Raw genomic sequence first — 15,499 nt, 5'->3', positions numbered from 1 at the left:
AATATTAGTGGAGGGTTTCAATTTTAGATTCACTGCATTGTAGAAAAATCAGATTAGCAATAGCAAGAAAAATCCCTCTTTTCTATGCACATTGCTTCTTCAGATGCATGATGTCATTGGATTGTTACTAAATTGAGAGGGCAGCACTGGAATTATTCTGGTTTCATAAATGGAGATACTGAGCATCAGAACTGAATTTGAGTTCCTCACATGTCCTTCTAAAGCCTTACTTTCCTCTCTGACCTCATTAGAATCCCATCTGGTGACTTGAAGAACAGGAAGACAATCACCGAATGGCTCAGTCAACCAGTTTTGCAAACCTCTTAGATGGGATTTCCAATTCTGCTAATTACTGTTATGCAAGGCTATGGTTTTAACAGCGGTCATGTATGGATGTGAGAGTTGGACTGTGAAGAAAGCTGAGCGCCGAAGAATTGATGCTTTTGAACTGTGGTGTTGGAGAAGACTCTTGAGAGTCCCTTGGACTGCAAGGAGATCCAACCAGTCCATCCTAAAGGAGATCAGTCCTGGGTGTTCATTGGAAGGACTGATGCTAAAGCTGAAGCTCCAATACTTTGGCCACCTCATGTGAATAGTTGACTCATTGGAAAAGACTCTGATGCTGGGAGGGGTTGGGGGCAGGAGGAGAAGGGGACGACAGAGAATGAGATGGCTGATGGCATCACCGACTCAATGGACATGAGGTTGAGTGAACTCCGGGAGTTGGTGATGGACAGGGAAGCCTGGCGTGCTGCGATTCATGGGGTCGCAAAGAGTCAGACACGACTGAACTGAACTGAACTGATATTGGAAAAATTACTTAGCTACATTATGCCTGTTCCCTCAACTATGAGACAAGAATGATAATAGTAATTAAGAATATCTTTTGCATGCTTTTTTTGGAACTATTAAGTGAGATTATAATATAGGTAATACACTTAGCCTCACTATTACTATTTTTGTTATTATTGACAAGGATATTACAGTTGCCTAGTGGAAAACCCAGAGGAATAGTTTTATTTCTTTTCCACCCCCAAGGATTTGAAGAGGTTTGGAGAATTATGTCTTCAGTTTGGAAGTCTCCCCATAGATCAAATGCAATGCCTGAGATGATGGTGAAAATCATTGGAAGTAAACACTTTGATACCTTGTGGAGAAGCCAAAAATGTAAGTTTACTCTTTGAAAAATATGTTTTGCTTGGGTGATAATGAAGTTTAGGCTTTTTTTAATCTAGAAATTTACATTTTAAAAATGCTCTCCATGGAAAATTAAGTCATTAAGATGCAACCGTAAAAGTAAAATAGTGTTGTTAACTTCTATGCACAGTGTCTTCCTGAATTTTTCATCTTGCAAAGATGCTCTTTCCCCATGCTCTTTAATTACTTGAGCTGATTTTCCAGATAGATGGGAAATATAAGCATTGAGCCATTTATAAATATTAATGGAACATTGCTGCTTCTCCTTATCAGGTTTGTAATCTACCACATGTAGTATTTTTGTGGGGGGAGAGGGAGGGAGGAAAGTTGTTAGTCAATTTGTTATGAATTAAAGGAGTGGGATTAGTAATGAATCATAAATTTTAAAAATTTCACTTACTTTTGCTTGTATTCCATACTTCTCTAAGCAGGGGCTTCTAAGAACATAACTAAGAGGGCTTTCTTCTTGCAAACTCATCACAGCCACATTTGAAGGGGGACACTCACATATCTCTAAAATTCACTTTTTTTTTTTTAACCAATTCTTCCTTGTAGAGTTTTGATAATTCACATAAGAAAAAGAAGATACTAGACCTGCCGTTCTTCTAGTAGACATTCCATAAATAGCAGTCAGTCTCAGTAAGTGCCTTTCCCTCCTAAAATCATTTCTTTAGCTCTTTCTTCTCTTTCAGAAACCCACAGAACAAACAAATAGGCAAACTAAAAGATCTAGCCTCGCTGAACATAGGTTCAGAAAGCAGTGGACACCAAACCTGGCTATTATCAAAGTCACCCGGAAAATCCTTAAAAATAAAGATGTGGGGTTCAAGACCTATTAAGTCAGAATCCCTGAAGATGAGACCATTAGGACTACTGTTATGGAGTATGGGCTTTAGAGGGGAAATGGGTTTTACCTCCCTACCATCAGTACTAAGAGATTGTAAAGTGAGTGCCCCAGGAGATTCCAAAGTCAGTACTGTAGTCAACTAGTAATGTCTGCCATGGCACAGGAAGTGAGCTTTGCAGCAGGAGTCATGTATTTGGAATCCTTACAGATTTGAGAGATGTGAGTTTGAATCCTGGCTCAGCACCTTTCTAGCCTTTTGACATTGAAAAAGTGAATTAACATCTCTAACCTCAGATTCTACAGCTATCAAGTGAAGATAAAGTCCATCTACCTAGTAGGGTTGTTATGAGAAAAAAAAAATGAGAAAAGTATGCAAAATATCTTTCCAATGCCTAGAATTATATATACTGTGTATGTTACTTGCTCAGTCATGTCCAACTATTTGTGACCCCGTGGACTGTAGCCATCATGCTTCTCGGTCCATGGAATTCTCCAGGCAAGAATATTGGAGTGGATTGCCATTCCCTTCTCCAGAGGAACTTCCCAACCCAGGGTTCATTGAAGAAATCTTTCCATAGATATGACATTAAGTGAAAAATCAAATATCTTTCTATGAAACACTTGCCATCCCTTTTATATTCTATGCCAGTTTATCTCTGTTTTGTAGATGAAGAAACTGAGACACTGATGAGTAAGTGATTATTTCAAGATCTTGACAAATTCCACTCATTATCCAGAAAAGTAAATAAGATCACTAGGAATGCTTTGCTCAATATTCCTTCTACCCGGAAGACATTGCTAATCTACTAATTCCATTCCTCTTTGAGGTTGTTTGTTTAACCCCAACATCCCCAACTCTTTCCTTTTTCCAGTGATATCAGAGTCTAATATGTTCCTAGCAGGGAGGGGGAGAGTGGCGGAGATAGAGGAAGGGTCCTTTTCCTTTTATATTAGAGAAAAATTCCATCTTTCTTATAAGAAGGTGACTTTGTTTCTCTTTATTCTTTAAATTTTAGATTCTGGAAATAAGAGTATACTACATCAGTTACTTCATGGGAAATAGATGGAAAAACAGTGGAAACAGTGTCAGACTTTATTTTTGGGGGCTCGAAAATCACTGCAGATGGTGATTGCAGCCATGAAATTAAAAGACGCTTACTCCTTGGAAGGAAAGTTATGACCAACCTTGATAGTATATTAAAAAGCAGAGACATTACTTTGCCAACAAAGGTCTGTCTAGTCAAGGCTATGGTTTTTTTCCGTGGTCATGTATGGATGTGAGAGTTGGACTGTGAAGAAAGCTGATCGCCGAAGAATTGATGTTTTTGAACTGTGGTGCTGGAGAAGACTTTTGAGAGTCCCTTGGACTGAAAGGAGATCCAACCAGTCCATTCTAAAGGAGATCAGTCCTGGGTGTTCATTGGAGGGACTGATGCTAAAGCTGAAACTGAAAAACTTTGGCCACCTCATGTGACGAGTTGACTCACTGGAAAAGACTCGGATGCCGGGAGGGATTGGGGGCAGGAGGAGAAGGGGATGACAGAGAATGAGATGGCTGGATGGCATCACCGACTCGATGGACGTGAGTTTGAGTGAACTCCGGGAGTTGGTGATGGACAGGGAGGCCTGGCATACTGTGATTCATGGGGTCGCGGAGAGTCGGACACGGCTGAGCGACTGAACTGAACTGAACATCAGTTACATTAATTGGGAAATAAAAGACAGTTCTGTTTCTTCTGTGACAGACAATAAGATAATTGTTATTGTTTAATATTAAGATAAGTTTTGTTGTTTATTTTTATGGACTTGATATTACTGTTGCTGGAATGACATAGGACAGTTAACAAGCTTTCCTAAAAAATTCTTGTATGGTTCAAAAGTAAATAACTCTCAAGAGGCTTCACATTGCTGAGGTAAGGACAGACCCACCACAAGCATGCTTTACATGTTCCAGAGTCTGTCTCTAAAAAACATTTAAATCATGCTACATCTACACCCTTCAGCCAGGGTCTCAAGATGGTGTTTTCTTTGAGTTGAATCAACTGAACCTATTAGTAAAAAAATCTACATAGAAAAATAAATAAAAGCCAAAAGAGAAAGAAATCTCTAAAAGAAAAGTCTGGATTAAAAAGAAAAATTACAAATTAATATTGGATGGAAAAACAAATATATTCTTGTGTAATGACATTTACTTATTTATTTGAATTAATTTTATTGGAGTATAGTTGCTTTACAAATGTGTAACTTATATGCAGAGTACATCATGAGGAACACTGGGCTGGAAGAAGCACAAGCTGGAATTAAGACTGCCGGGAGAAATATCAATAACCTCAGATATTCAGATGATACCACCCTTATGGCAGAAAGTGAAGAGGAACTCAAAAGCTTCTTGATGAAAGTGAAAGAGGAGAGTGAAAAGGTTGGCTTGAAGCTCAACATTCAGAAAAGAAAGATCATGGCATCTGGTCCCATCACTTCATGGGAAATAGATGGGGAAACAGTGGAAACAGTGTCAGACTTTATTTTTTGGGCTCCAAAATCACTGCAGATGGTGATTGCAGCCATGAAATTAAAAGACACTAACTTCTTGGAAGGAAAGTTATGACCAACCTAGACAGTATATTAAAAAGCAGAGACATTACTTTGCCAACCAAGGTCCGTCTAGTCAAGGCTATGGTTTTTCCAGTGATCATGTATGGATGTGAGAGTTGGACTGTGAAGAAAGCTGATCACCGAAGAATTGATGCTTTTGAACTGTGGTGCTGGAGAAGACTCTTGAGAGTCCCTTGGACTGCAAGGAGATCCAACCAGTCCATTCTAAAGGAGATCAGTCCTGGGTGTTCATTGGAAGGACTGCTGCTAAAGCTGAAACTCCAACACTTTAGCCACCTCATGGGAAGAGTTGACTCACTGGAAAAGACTGATTCTGGGAGGGATTGGGGGTGGGAGGAGACTGGGACAACAGAGAATGAGATGGCTGGATGGCATCACCGACTCGATGGACATGAGTTTGAATGAACTCGGGAGTTTGTGTTGGACAGGGAGACCTGGCGTGCTGTGATTCATGGGGTCACAATGAGTCAGACACAACTGAGCGACTGAACTGAACTGAACTGAACCACATTTAGTTCAGATGTCTTACACGTTGTGTGGAAAGATGGATAGTGTGTCAGACATAAATGTGATCTTCAAAGTACAAACCAAAATCAGTCTGTTAGTTTTATAGGACTGCTGTGTGACCATACCAAAACTGAGTGGCTTGGACCAACAGAAATGTATTGCCTCTCAGTTCTGGAGACTATACAGCTGAAGCCAAGGTGTCTGCAGAGCCTTGCTCATTCTGACGTGCCCAGGAAGAATCCTTCTGTTCCAAGTCTCTCTCCTTATTAGAGAAATAATATGTGTCTGTGTACAGGTTTCTTCCTTTCATAAGGACACCAGTCAATTGGCTGACAACTCTACTATTCTAGCATGGCCTCATCTAAACTAATTACTTCTGCAGTTACCCTATTTCCAAATAAGATCACATTCTGAGAGACTGGGGATTAGGACTTAAAAATACGAACTGGGGTAAGGGGATAGAACTTAAGCCATAACAACCAGTCTCCCATTTTACAGATGAGGTGAGACAACTGAGATTTCAGTGAACTTAAAGTGAGGCCACTTATTAAGAACTAAGCCTGGAATTTACTTCTTCTCTCATTTTTTAGTTTAGCCTGTACAGTGATTAACAGAAGATGAACAGAAAATGATCAGTGTCTACTTAGAACACATATTTTTCATCAAGGAGATCAATCTATAGGTTTAAGTGTCCCTCAGTTTGTGGCATCATTATTTTCCTCATAGACCCGTACACCAGCCTTCCAATCCTGATCCCTGCCTCTCATCTCATTCTCTGATTCACTCTGGATCCATGCTCTTCAAAGTGTAGTCTATGGACCAGCAGCATCAACCTCACCTGAGACCTTGCTAGAAATGCAGACTCACAGGCCCCTTTCCAGACATATTGAGTCAGAATCTGCCTTGTTTTTAATTCCCAGGTGAGGCCTATGCAACATTACAGATTGAATTACAGATTGAGAAGACCAGTTCTTAAGTATGGCTAGCAACCACACAGAGTCCCTTGGATTGAAAGGAGATCAAACCAACCAATCCTAAAGGAAATCAATCCTGAATATTCGTCAGAAGGACTGATGCTGAAGCTGAAGCACCAAAACTTTAGCCACCTGATGGCGAAGAGCCAACTCATTGGAAAAGATCCTGATGCTACAAAAGACTGAGGGCAGGAGGAGAAGGGGGTGACAAAGGATGAGATGGTTGGATAGCATCACCGACTCAATGGACATGAGTTTGAGCAAATTCCAGGAGACAGTGAAGGACTGGGAAGTCTGGCATGCTGTAGTCCATGGACTTCCATAGAGTTGGACAAGATTTAGCAACTGAACAACAATCTTTTTAAAATGCAAATCTAATCAGGTGTCGCCACCACCAGCCCTGGATTTGCCTGCTTCCCTCCCCCATGACCCCCATAGCATCCTCAGGGTTTGTCGTGCTCAATGACAATTTTCTATGCATTTCTGTGTTCCCCATTTAACTGTAAATTCTGTGTGCACAACTTTACCCTCAGTACTGAGTGTAAAATCTTGTACATATTGAAAGCCTAATAAATGAGTTAGAATACAATGGTGGTTTAGTTGCTAAGTCGTGTCCAACTCTTGTGACCCCATGTACTGTAGCCTGCCGTGGGATTCTCCAGGCAAGAATACTGGAGTAGGTTGCCATTTCCTACTACTGGGTATCTTCCCAACCCAGAGATCTAACCTGAGTCTCTTGTAGCTCCTGCAATGCAGGAGGATTCTTTACCACTAGCACCAACTGGGGAACTCAGAAAGACAGTACTAAGTGCTTTAAAACCATGTCTAAAGGCGCATGTTGCTAAAATAGCATAAAGTTGTCACTATGGAACCCTGATGATTAATGGGATAACTGATCCAGGAGAAAATATGCCAGATGATAGGAGACAAATATTCTCATTTTCTTAAAAGAGATAAACGTTGGTAGTGAAATCATGGAACTTAAAGCTTGTAGACAATCCCTGGCAAAATCCCAGGCCAAAAAATTAATTAGATGCGAGTACAAAACAAAGACCTTCACCACTGAGGGTTAGTCCATTTTGACCAAGTACAGAGCATGCCAAACCAGCCCCATTCTCCTTATTGATGAAGTTACTGTGGTGCAAATGAAGGGAGTCATAAAACATAGTCTTTGTTGATTTCAGTAAGTTATTAGGAATATTTTTCTCACAAACTTGTAAAATAGGTAGAGACTTCAAGACTGTATAGTATTAAGATAGATGACAAACCAACCTGGTAGTGATTGAACAATGGATTTAAACACAATGTGCTGGAGGTGGAGAGGTTGGGAGGGTTTGTGTGTGACTCAGTTCTTGGTCAATATTTTTTAATCCTCAACTAAAGGAAGACAGACAAATCACTTCAGTAGACAGGTGAATAGTAGAATGCTTAGAAGATATGGCAGGAAAATGAGCTAAAACTAACAAGATGAAATCTACAGAAATATATGCAAAGTCTCTTTAGATGAGGGCACATGTAAGTGATTATATAGAATAAATGCTTGGGGTTTACTTGCTATGAAGTAATAGAATATATACTGGTCTCTGGGAATTCCCTGGTGGTCCAGTGGTCAGGACTCCATGCTTTCAACTTCATGCCAAGGGCCTGGGTTCAATCTGTGGTTGGGAAACTAAGATGCTGCAAGCCTTGTGGCATGATCAAAAATAATAATGATAATTGTCTTAAAGAAAGAATACATATTGGTCTCTGATCCCATCCAGTTCCTGGCATGAAAGCTCCTAAAACTCTTTCAATTTCCTAAGAGATAAGAACACTAGGAGTATAATTTGTTTTACTATTTAGTCTTTGATTCTGGTTCCTGACATAAAACTTGTTAAGTCCTTAGAATTTCCTGAGTGATGAGGTGTCTTTTGTTCTAATGAGTATACTCTCAGTGGGCTCCTGGATGGCTTCAGGATGGAGGTTGTGATCAGAAAGACCACACATTGACTAAAAGCTTGGAAACTTTCAGCCTAAACTTGCTCCCTATACTCCCAGAGGGAAGAGAAGCTGGATACTGAGTGAAAGATTTATCTTAACTACATGTTGAAACTTCCTAAAAATCCCAAAAGTATGGGGTTCAGAGAGCTTCTAGGCTGCTAAACACACCTATGTGCTGGGAGAGTGTTATGTCTGCAGAAGCCATGGGAGCTCCATTCTTTTCCCCACATACTTTGTGCTCTGCATCTCTTCTATCTGGCTGTCACTTAGTTGTATTCTTTAACAGTAAACTAGTGACTCCAGCCACATAATTAAAAGATGCTTACTCCTTGGAAGAAAAGTTGTAACAAACCTAGACAGTGTATTAAAAAGCAGAGACATCACTTAGCCAACAGAGGTCCATATAGTCTAACCTATGGTTTATCCAGTAGTCATATGTGAATATGAGAATTGGACCATAAAGAAGATTGAAAGCTGAAGAATTAATAGTTTCAAATTGTGGTACTGGAGAAGACTCTTGAGAATCCCTTGGATAGCAAGGCGATCAAACCAATCAGTCCTAAAGGAATTCAACCCTAAATATTCATTGGAAGAACTGATGCTGATGCTGAAGCTCCAATACTTTGGCCACCTGATGCGAAGAGCAAACTCAGTGAAAAAAAAAAAAACAAAAAAAACCAATGCTGGGAAAGATTGAGAACAGGAGGAGAAGGGGACAACAGAGGATGGCATCACTGACTCAATGGACATGAGTTTGAGCAAACTATCCAGGAAATAGTGAAAGACAGGGAACCCTGGCTGTTGCAGTCCATGAAATCGCAGAGTTGGACACAACTTGGCAGCTGAACAACAACAACATCGTCTAATGAGTAAATGGTTTACCGAAGTTCTGTGAGACAGTCTTATAAATTAATCAAGCCTGAGGAGGAAATTGTGGGAACTCTGATTTATAGCTAACCTGTCAGAGATACAGGTAACAGCCTGGACTTGTGCTTGACACCCAAAGGAAGTAGGGCAGTCTTGTGTGACTGAGACTTTAACCTGTGGAGTCTTTGTCAACTCCAGGTAGATAGTGTCAGAATGGAATTGGAATGCAGGACACTCAACTGATGTCAAAGAATTGCTTGGTTTGGGGAAAACCCACATATATTTGATGACCAGAAGTAGAGTGGAAGATGAAATGGAAGGTTCCCCCAGTACACTTGTGTTTAATAAGCTCAGCAAGAACCAAAGGTGTCAAGATAGAGGAATGTGGGGATGGTGACTAGACCTGTCACCAGGGAGTACTGTGCTTCATCCCGGCACACTAAAGGTGCAGGCACTAAAAGAGTGGCATTATGGAAGCTCCAGGGTGTGAGGTTTGGCCTAAGGGAACATTTATAGAATCTGGGAATTGAGTTGTTAAATAAAAGAGGAATTGGTTTCCTTTCAAGAAACTCCTGTGAGTAGAGATGCTTCCAATGAATGCAGTTGGCTTCTGTAGTTCCTTCCAGTGCCAAGAATCAGTGACCCAGAGTATTTATCCCATAGTTACACTACTGTTGGTATAGAATTGTTAAACAGAGGGGAAGCTGACTCCTTTATGGGTGGTTTAGTAACTAAGTTGTATTTGACTGTTGCAACCCCATGGACTGTAGCCTGCAAGGCTCCTCTGTCCATGGAATTCTCTAGGCAAGAATACTAGAGTGGGTTGCCATTTCCTCTCCATGGGATCTTCCTGACCCAGGAATTGAACCTGGTCCCCTGCATTGCAGGCAGAATCTTTACTGACTGAGCTCTGAGGGAAGCAACAAATACTTGTAACTGTGTATCACGGATATTGATATTTAGAGTCAATAAATACAAAAATTCTGTTGTTTTCCCACATGACTCTCCTGGAGCCCATATTCTGTCATTTTTTAATCCCTCAAAGTCCTTCATAATAATACAATATTTTGAGTTTCTTTTTTTTTAATTAGTCATTTATTTTTGGCTGCTCTTTGCTGCTGTGCATGGGCTTTCTAGTTGAGGTGAGCGGGAGCTATTCCCTGGCTGTGATTCATGGTTTTCTCATTGTGGTGACTTCTTCTGTTGAAGAGCACATGCTCTAGGGTGTGCGGACTTCGGTAGTTGTGGCACATGGGTTTAGTTGCCCCAGGGCATATGGAATCTTCCAGGACCAGGGATCTAACCTGTGACCCCTAAATTGGCAGATAGATTCCTAACCACTGGATCACTGGGGAAGGCCAATATTTTTGAGTTTCTTGAAATTTTTATAAAGTGTTAATAGTTTTAGAAAGTAATGCATGTAAGGAATCAGCATCTTTTCAATTAACAAATATTAATTGAGTACCTGCTGAGTGCCAAGCCTTGGGGACCCAGCAGAGTACCTAAAGTTCTAGTGAGAGAAGACACACAACAAACATATAACAGTAAGCGTTCAAGAGAAGATTGTGCAATGAGGAAAAATACAGTAGGCCCAGAGGGTATATGAGGTCACAGGGGTGCTCTCAGCAGGCCTCTCTAAGCAACTGATACTTAACTGAGACTATGTAAAGATGAGTCGAAATTATCCAATGAGATTTATCCATGGTTAGCTAGCAGTGAGTTGGCTAAGACTAGCACAGCTTTGTCCCAGTGGATGAGGCTTTCCATATTTCAATCTTCCATAAAACTCATAGTTTCTTCCTCCTTCTCCTGCCCTAGAAAAAGAGGCTGCAGCTTCCCATGGGCCCCAGGTTCTCCAGATATTTCACTTTCCCAACAACTGCTACAAATAGCACCTAAGATGAGCACCTGGAACCCAAGTAGATCTTTTTTGGTACACAGCCGCTTTTTGCCTGACTCCTAAAAAAAGTACCACATCACTTTCCAGGAACACAGCTCTCAGAGATCAGGGCAATCATATAGCTGCTGAGTTTTCACCCATGAGATCCAGTCTGTACCTAGCAACACCACAGGTGTTCATCGTTATCTGCTAGCCTCCACAGTTCAACACAGTGTGAACTATGCAAATAGGTGAAGAAATCATTCTGGACAGCAGGGACAGGTGATAGAAGCCTTTTGGCATGCTTAAGGAGGAGCAAGGAAGTCAGTGTGGGTGGAGTTAGTGAACAAGGGGAGGAAATGAGGTCAGGGAGGCCTGCAGGACTCAGATCATGGGCCATGTGGTCCATGTTAGAAACTTTGGATTTGTTCTATGTACAATGGGAAGACGGAAAATTGAGAGCAGTGGAGGACACAATCAAATTTACACTTTCTGAATAATGGTTCTGGCTGCTATGTGGAGGATAAACTAGAAGAGACAGGAATATTAAAATGAGAGAGACCACTTAGGGAGTCATTATGGTAATCCAGGCAGGAAATGGTAGTGTCAGGCAAGTGTATTCTCATCACAACAAAGATTTGAAGTGATGGACATTAAAGGCCTCAGCACGTCACAGCTCTTGGGTCTTGGACAGACCGTTATAGCTCTCAGGTATAGAACAGACCATGTTATAGCTCTTAGATCAGTGTTATAGCTCCATGTTACAGCTCTATTTTATTTAGAAAATATCAGGAAAATCCATCCTCAAGGTGTGAGGGCATGCCGACCCAAAGGCGCAAAGAGAATAGAGTGGGGGAGCATGCGGGAGAGAGAGAGAAACCCGGCCCTTTGGCTCCTCTTTTTATATGTTTTTCCCTCCCCCTTGGGCCTGCCCTATGTAAATTGGGCTAGCCAGGAGTGCTGTTTGTTCTACCTGAGGTCCTCACTCCAGTCCTCGGACCTACCTTTGACCTTCCTTTGTTCTATTTTCACGGGCTTTTCCCTTCCTTGTCTTTTAGCCACCACCATTTTGGACTCCTGTTTCCTATTCTAACTACCTAACAGTAGCAATAATCAATTATATTCCCTATATAAAACCTGGGTAAACTTTGTGATTTAAAATTTAATTTAAAATTAATTCACATACCTACTCATCCTTTTTTTTTTTTAAAGTAATAACTAATTATAATATCTTGTTTGGTCTTCCCTGGTGGCTCAGAGGTTAAAGCGTCTGCCTCCAATGCGGGAGACCCGGGTTCGATCCCTGGGTCGGGAAGATCCCCTGGAGAAGGAAACGGTAACCCACTCCAGTATTCTTGCCTGGAGAATCCCGTGGATGGAGAAGCCTGGTAGGCTACAGTCCACAGGGTCACATAGAGTCAGACACGACTGAGCAACGGAACGGAATATCTTGTTTATTGCATTTCATTCTATATAATCTACATATTACCTTACTCTCCAAGAACTCAGTCTCTCCCTAAAACAGAACAATATCAGAGAACAAACCACTGTCTTTATTTTCACAAGTTCAAAGAAATAAAATAATATGCTAAAATCATACTTCTCCTATGACCTTTCCACTGTCCTTTTTTTAATTAATCTCCTACAATATGTTTTAAGTTATTTTCATTATTCTAGCACTGTGAGAAGTAAAATGAAGCATGAGATATTGTTTTGGATATATGCTTCTAGCCCAAAACATAGGCATAAAGCTTTAAATAAGAGTATATGGCTTTGTATGAGTGAATGTCATATCAATGTTATAAAAAATAGGTGGCCATTGATCTTAAATCTTGAGACTGTGCAGTAAAGGTTGTTACTTTACCATTTGAAATTCTACATTTCCAAAAATATGATAAGTAGTAAGAGGCAAAAACAAAATACTATTTAAAATGTATATGACAGGAAAAAATTATTCCTCTTATGTATAAAGAGCTCTTACAAATCAATAGGAAAAATTTGAGCTGCCCAGTTAAAAAATTGACAAAAGGTCTAAACAGGCAAGTCACGAAAGAAGAAAAAAGAAAAAGAACATTAGATATATATATATGGTTGAGGGACTGGGGTGGGGAATTAACTTGAGTGGTAATAAAAGAAATTTAAACAACAATGAAATATTATTTTCTACCAATCAAAATGAAAATATTTTTATAACAGAAATATCCAGGGTTGACAAGGGTTTAGGAAAACGATGCTACTGGAAAAAGATGCTACTCATATGCTACTGGTTTTTAAGTATACTTATCAAAAGTTTTAAAAATGTATTACTTTGGCATAAAATCTTCTTCTAAGAATCAATTCTGTGGAAACAATTATTGGTGGATGTAACGATTTGATTTCAAAAGTTTACACAAGAATATAATAGTCTGGGTCCAGTAGGAAACATATTATATAAATTAAGATAATTCAAAGAGGATTTGGTTACACGAGTAAGAGAGTTGCAAGACACAGTACAGGAATCATGGGCTAGTAGTTGCAAGGTTGTTACAAGCATGGGTTTGCAGAGATGGGAAGCAAGTGTGCTCAGTTATGTCAGACTTTTGCAGCCCCATTGACTGTACCCACCAGGCTCCCGTGTCCGTGGAATTTTCCAGGCAAGAATACTGGGGTAGGCTGCCATTTCCTCTTCAGGGTATCTTCCTGACCCAAGGATGGAACCCACGTCTCTTGCATTGGCAGGCAGATTCTTTGCCACTGAGCCACCAGGGAGCCAAGATGGAAAGAGGGGAATGTTAATGAGGAGGGAACAATATTCTTGAGCTAGAGAAAAATAGTGACCTTCAGGAAAGAGACGCAAGTAGTTTGAAGCACTCTTATAGGGAGAGCCATCTCTTCCAGGAGAGACAGGGCCAAACCAGCCAGAATCACAGGACATGAGAGCTGACCAGCTAATCAGTCCATAGCAGTCAGCTTCTCAAAGTTGAAGAGGAGGCAAGGAAGTAGGAGCAGACGAAAACATCCAGCAGAGAAGCAATATTTAAACAAGTAAAAACCTGGGAACAGTAAACATTCTCAAATAATATAGGATGAGTGAAATAAATTCATGTATATCCATACAATGAAAAACTATCTGGATACTTTAAATATTCTCATGGAGATATAAACATTGATGGATAAGGTATCCATATGATATTGTCAACTGAGGCAGATTTTAAAAGATCACAAAATTGTATAACCATTTTGGTTTAAGAGTAAAACAAAATTTAAGCTCTTGTTTGTGTGTGTGGGGGGAGGGGGGGTCTTACTACATATAGTGTAACGGAGAGAGTCATTTCCTAGGCAGGTTGATAAGAAGTCTAGGGGTCCCCAAGGAGAGAGGGGTCTGGAATTCTCAAGGAGGAAGAAAGGACAAGCTTATTTTTCCCTCTACATTCCTTCCGCTTATATAACAATATATATAAGCCGAAGTTGAACAGTTCTATGAAGACCTAGAAGACCTTTTAGAACTAAAACCCAAAAAAGATGTGGGGACTGTCATGCAAAAGTAGGAAGTCAAGAAACACCTGGAGTAACAGGCAAATTTGGCCTTGGAGCACGAAATGAAGCAGGGCAAAGGCTAATAGAGTATTGCCAAGAGTATGCACTGATCATAGCAAAAACCCTCTTACAGCAACACAAGAGAAGACTCTACACATGGACATCACTAGATGGTCAACACCAAAATCAGACTGATTATATTCTTTGTAGCCAAAGATGGAGAAGCTGTATACAGTTAGCAAAAACAAGACCAGGAGCTGACTGTGGCTCAGATCATGAACTCCTTATTGGCAAATTCAGACTTAAATTGAAGAAAGTAGGGAAAACCACTAGACCATTCAGATATGACCTAAATCAAATCCCTTATGATTATACAGTGGAAGTAACAAATAGATTTAAGGGTCTAGATCTGATAGATAGCGTGCCTGATGAACTCTGGACGGAGGTTCGTGACATTGTACAGGAGACAGGGACCAAGACCATCCCCATGGAAAAGAAATGCAAAAAAGCAAAATGGCTGTCTGAGGAGGCCTTAAAAATAGCTGTGAAGAGAAGAGAAGCGAAAAGTAAAGGAGAAAAGGAAAGATATAAGCATCTGAATGCAGAGTTCCAAAGAATAGCAAGGAGAGATAAGAAAGGCTTCCTCAGCGATCAATGCAAAGAAATAGAGGAAAACAACAGAATAGGAAAAACAAGAGATCTTTTCAAGAAAATTAGAGATATCAAGGGAACATTTCATGCAAAGATGGACTAGATAAAGGACAGAAATGGTATGGACCTAACAGAAGAAGAAGATATTAAGAAGAGGTGGCAAGAATACACAGAAGAACTGTACAAAAAAGATCTTCACGAAGAAGATAATCACGATAGCGTGATCACTCACCTGGAACCAGACATCTTGGAATGTGAAGTCAAGTGGGCCTTAGAGAGCATCACGATGAACAAAGCTAGTGGAGGTGATGGAATTCCAATTGAGCTATTTCAAATCCTGAAAGATGATGCTGTGAAAGTGCTGCACTCAATATGCCAGCAAATTTGGAAAACTCAGCAGTGGCCACAGGACTGGAAAAGGTCAGTCTTCATTCCAATCCCAAAGAAAGGCAATGCCAAAGAATGCTC

At 40.4% G+C, this 15,499-nt stretch overlaps 1 protein-coding gene across 1 annotated transcript in view; it reads left to right on the top strand.

Moving 5' to 3' along the window:
- The first annotated feature begins 1,040 nt into the window (after window positions 1–1,040).
- Window positions 1,041–15,499, top strand: part of C4H1orf87 (chromosome 4 C1orf87 homolog) — a 96,311-nt gene continuing 81,852 nt past the window's right edge. Inside the window, 2 exon segments of the mRNA XM_088834855.1 lie at window positions 1,041–1,140; window positions 1,143–1,167. Of these exon segments, the coding sequence (XP_088690981.1) occupies window positions 1,062–1,140; window positions 1,143–1,167 (104 nt within the window). The 5' untranslated portion in view covers window positions 1,041–1,061.

Source organism: Moschus berezovskii, chromosome 4, assembly GCF_049115385.1.
Source record: "Moschus berezovskii isolate FMDL1 chromosome 4, NW_MosBer_1.0, whole genome shotgun sequence".
Classification (NCBI taxonomy): Eukaryota; Metazoa; Chordata; class Mammalia; order Artiodactyla; family Moschidae; genus Moschus; species Moschus berezovskii.
Note: the sequence above shows the minus strand (reverse complement) of the source record. Positions and strands in the feature narration are given on the sequence as shown.